Genomic DNA, 4,949 nt, shown 5'->3' with positions numbered 1-4,949 from the left:
CTAGGTGAGAGAGGGGCACACTGCAGGGGGCCGTGGGTGGGCAGGGCCAGGGCTGTGGGATCTCCCTTTGGGTCAGGAGGCCCCTGTGTGGTGGTGGTGTAGGTGTGTGGTGGTGGTGTGCGTGTGTGGTGTGGTGCGTGTATGTGGTGTAGTGTGGTATGTGTCTGTGGTGTGGTGTGGGTGTGTGGTGCGGGTGTGTGGTGTAGTGTGGTGTCTGTGGTATGGTGTGGGACGTGTGGTGTGGGTGTGTGGTGTGGTGCGGGTGTGTGGTGTAGTGTGGTATGTGTCTGTGGTGTGGTGTGGGTGTGTGGTGCAGGTGTGTGGTGTAGTGTGGTAAGTGTCTGTGGTATGGTGTGGGACGTGTGGTGTGGGTGCGTGGTGTGGTGTGAGTGCGTGGTGTGGTGCGGGTGTGTGGTGTAGTATGGTGTGTGTCTGTGGTGTGGTGTGGGGCGTGTGGTGTATACGTGTGGTGTGGTGTGTCTGTGGTGTGGTGTTTGTGTGGTATAGTGTGCATGATGGGTACATATGCGTGGTATGTATGGAATGGTGTAGATATGTGTCGTGTTATGGTGTGGTGTATGTATGTGGTGTGTCTGTGTAATGTGTTATGCTTGTGTGGTGTGTGTATGGGGTAGCGTATGTATATGGTGTGGTATGTCTGTGTGGTGTGGTGTGTCTGCATGGTGCAATCAGGCGTGTGTGTGTGGTGTGGTATGTTTGTGTGGTGCAGTGTGTACAGTGTGTATATATGCGTGGTGTATATGGTGTGGTGTGTATATGTGTGGTGTGTACAGTGTGGTTGGGGTATGGTGTTGTGTGGTGTGTGGTGTGGTATATGTGTATGGTGTGGTGTGGTTGTGTGGTATGGTATGTTTGTGTGGCATGGTGTGTATGGTATGGTGTATATATGTGTAGTGTGTATGGTGTGGTTGTGGTATGGTATGTATAGTGTGTGTGTGTATATGGTGTGGTATATCTGTGTGGTGTGGTATGTTTGTATGGCATGGTGTGTGTGGTGTATATGGTGTGGTATATCTGTGTGGTGTGGTATGTTTGTATGGCATGGTGTGTGTGGTGTATATGGTGTGGTATATCTGTGTGGTGTGGTATGTTTGTATGGCATGGTGTGTGTGGTGTATATGGTGTGGTTGTGGTATGGTGTGGTGTGGTATGGTGTGTGTATGGTGTGGCTGTAGCATGGTGTGGTGCGGTGTGTATATGTGTGGTGTGTATGGTGTGGTTGGGGTATGGTGTGGTGTGGTGTGTGGTGTGGTGTATGTGTATGGTGTGGTGTGGTTGTGTGGCATGGTGTGTATGGTATGGTGTATATGTGTGTAGTGTGTATGGTGTGGTTGTGGTATGGTGTGTATGGTGTGGTGTGTGTGTATATGGTGTGGTATATCTGTGTGGTGTGGTGTGTCTGTGTGGTGTGGTGTGTGTGGTGTATATGGTGTGGTTGTGGTAAGGTGTGGTATGGTGTGTGCATGGTGTGGCTCTGGTATGGTGTGGTGCGGTGTGTATATGCATGGTATGTATGGTGTGGTATATGTATGTGTGGTGTGTATATGTGAGGTGTGTGTATGTGTGGTGTGTATGGTGTGGTGTGGGTGTGGTAGCAGGTGAAGGGGTGGGATAAAGGAAGCAGCAGAGGGCGTCTTGCTGTGGGGTGAACCACAATAGCTCAGGGACTTCAGAGCCCTGAATGGGCTGGGGCAAAGCTTCTCAGCTCTTTCCAAAAAGATGCCAGGGGCTTTGAATGAGCACCCCAGGCAGTAGAAACACGGGCTTATCTAACCCCTTCAAACAGGAGACTTTTGGGGGGCCCACAGCAAGCAGGTGGCAGAGGGAGGAGTCCTGTCCTGGCTCCCAATCCAGCCCTCTGTTGACTCTCCTGAGGCCCAGCACAGGGCCTGCACACTGTGGGCACTCCAGGGAACGGCTGGATTAAAAACTGGCCATGCCGTCCGACGCCACAGGACTTGTGAGCGCTACTCGGAATCCCGCGGGGCAAACACTGGCTGGCCACACAGCTGCGCTTCATTCAGTTTTGTACTTGGCTGCTTGGCAGCACATTCTGACTGTGACGGGTGAAAGCCTTACCACGCAGCCAGACCTAAGCACCTTGGGGACAGGCGAGTATTGACAGGGCTTTAAGAAAGTCATACTCTGGAAGAAGTCACGTAAATCTCTGAAGTTACTGGAGATGAATGAGTGATAATTTATCAGTTTCCACTTTTCTGCAAGTAGAGTTGTGTGTGTTTTCCTTCCTGTGGGCTCACTGTGAAGTGGTGTAGGGTGAGAGCATCAGGAGAGTCAAGGGTCTTTCCTCTTAGTCTCCTCTGCCCACACTCCTGCAAAATAAAGGGTTCTCGAGAGAGGCAGGGGAGCCCTGGTGGTGCAGTGGTTAAGAGCTCCCTGGAAACCCTATGGGGCAGTTCTACTCTGTCCTCTGTGGGGTCGCCACGAGTCGCAATCAACTTGATGGCAACAGGTTTTTTTGGTTTTTAGAGAGGCAGGGACTGAGCTCCAACTCTGCACCAAGCACTTCACACGTATCCTCTCCTGACACTACTGGGAGCTATTACAGAGACTATTATAAAACCAAGGGTCAACAAAGTTCACAATTTGCCGAAGGGCACACAGCTGGTAAGTGGGGGAGCTGGGAAGTGACCACAGGGCTGCTGGACTCCTGCTGCCTGACTTAGACACAGGCTGGAATCCTTGCTCTACCCCTTAATTGCTGTGTGACCTTGGACAAATGACTTAACCTCTCTAAATTCCCTCAGCTGTAAAATGGGAAGTCACATTAGCCTCAAAGAACCAATCTGAGAACCACATGAGGCAAGGGCTGGGAGAGCTGAGCCAGTGCCTGGCATGTGGTGACTGTGGGGCCTTCTGCTTACCGCTCCGGTGCTCTGCTGCCGGGCGTCCAGGGCTCCAGCCAGGCCGTCTGTTGCTTGGGGGGCCTCATATTTGACGCTGAAACACAGAGGCCGCCATGGCCATTAGATGCTACTCTTACTGGACCAAGCAGGCTGGCTGACGTGAGGAGGGCGAAGGGCAGAGGCCAGACAAGCTGGACTCACAGCCGGCAAAGGGCATGGGTTAAAGGCCCCAGCCCAGCCTGGGAATGGAAGGGAGGCCCTCTTTTCTGTGAAATGAGACCTGTTCAACAGGCCTCAGAATGAGAAGTTTGGGAGGGTATTGTTGGCCAAAGGCCTAGAACAAGAACACCAATGGCTATAACCAGATTTGACCAAACTCCAGGTACTGAGAGAGAGCGCCAGTGACCCTGTGCTCGTGGAGAACTCATTTCTACAGACCCTCTTTTGAGCGGCTCCTGTTTCATAATTTCATAAATTTGGTTCTGTATAAGGTTGCATTTGAATGGAGAGTTCCCTTCTGCCGTTGAAAACAACTTTGCAGACCGCTGAGTGAGGGGCAGCTTGCGCTGGCTCTCCAGCACAAGACCACCCCTCCCCTCCCTGGCTCGGCAGCAAGGTGCAAGATGACCTCGGGGCCAGCTTTTTGTATGTCCTCTAAGGGCGCCAGCCAGCCAGCCTGGGTGGGAGGAAGCGCCAGGCTGATGAGTGGGCAGAGGAGGAACGGGAAGGACATGTTTGCTGTGTTTGAGGCCAAGACTTAGGGGAACAAGAGAATAAACCAAGCGTGGGAGGGAAACCTGTGCTAACAAGAGGGTGGGGTGGCTCTCCTGGCTACTACAGTGGGGGTGTCTAGGGGAGGTATTGGGGACACAGTCCCAACGCTTGGCAAGAGCTCAGTCCTCAGGACCATGATGTGGAAGAAGGTGAGGAAAAGCCTCTTTCGCTTCTGGTAAAACCTGGCTAAAACGCCTGACACTGGCTGGCCCACATGCCCCAGTGGCTCTCCTAGCACCCCAAGGGTCAGGGCCTGGTCAGTGTGAGAGGCTGTGACTGTGCCAGATGTGGTCAAAGATGGAGCAGAAGTGGGGGGTTGACAAGGAGCTGGCTTCTGGGTGACGAAGGCTGACCAGGCTGCAGGCATGAGTGAGGCTGGGAGCCAGCAGGATGAGGGAGGGGTGGGTCAGACACAGGCAGGCAGAAAGGCCTTCACAAGTCAAGAGCCCCAGGGGACAAGGCAAGGCAGGGAGGCAAAAGGCCAGTCAGGTCACCAGGGCTAGAAGCCCCACCAGAAGGGTAAGAGTGGGACAGCCAGGCAGGGAACCAAGCAAAGAAAAATACGATGATGCTCAGTTAAAAGCCGGGCCCTGCTGGAGGGCCTGCAGTAGAACTGATGCCCTGAGAAGGTGGGCGATGGTCTTTCAGCCTGAGGAAGTTTCAAAGAGGCAAATCATTAACATTTTTTTCCCCCATGCTCCCTTCTACTAATGTTGGGACAAGCTCTGACTGTGTTTGCATGGCCCCTGCCACCCTCTCCAGCATCCCGCCCACCTTCCCTACGCACACACTCTGTGTGGGAGCCAGGACACACCCGCCTCACCCCAGTGTCTCACGTGCTCCCTGCCTCTAAGCCTTTGCACATGCTGTTCCTCCTGTTGCCTGAAAGGGCCTTCCTGACAGCCCCTCGTGCAGGCCTGACTGCCCTCTGCAGTTCCGTGCCTCCTCTATGCGTCCACAGTGCCTGGTGCACCCCGTAGGACAGCCCTTAGCACTGCAGAGAAATGGTCAGCTCACACTCTCCTGTGAGACTGCAGGCCCTCGAGAGCAAGTTTCAGTTCTGCTTTTCTCTGTTCCCCCCAGGGCCCAGCATGACCGCTTACCATGAGTGTTGGAGGACAGCAAACCTCCAGCCAGGCTGGTGAGCAAGGCCAAGAGCCAGGGGCTCTCCAGTGTGGCTAGCAGAGCTGCCCAATGGGGCCTAGGCAGACGGGCCACCCTCCCGGCTGCAAGTCCCACCAGACTCATTAGCTTCCATCTGCACAACAACCATGGGTGGTGTCCCTGCCT

General features: G+C 54.0%; 1 protein-coding gene across 5 annotated transcripts in view; it reads right to left on the bottom strand.

The window, feature by feature from the left end:
- TOM1 (target of myb1 membrane trafficking protein) overlaps window positions 1-4,949 on the bottom strand; it is a 58,213-nt gene that overhangs the window by 3,026 nt on the left and 50,238 nt on the right. For all 5 annotated transcript variants that reach the window (XM_049884296.1, XM_049884298.1, XM_049884299.1 and 2 more), the window contains exon 12: window positions 2,904-2,979. In XM_049884296.1, the coding sequence (XP_049740253.1) occupies window positions 2,904-2,979 (76 nt within the window). The remainder of the gene's footprint in view (window positions 1-2,903; window positions 2,980-4,949) is intronic.

This window comes from Elephas maximus, chromosome 4, assembly GCF_024166365.1.
Source record: "Elephas maximus indicus isolate mEleMax1 chromosome 4, mEleMax1 primary haplotype, whole genome shotgun sequence".
Taxonomy (NCBI): Eukaryota; Metazoa; Chordata; class Mammalia; order Proboscidea; family Elephantidae; genus Elephas; species Elephas maximus.
Note: the sequence above shows the minus strand (reverse complement) of the source record. Positions and strands in the feature narration are given on the sequence as shown.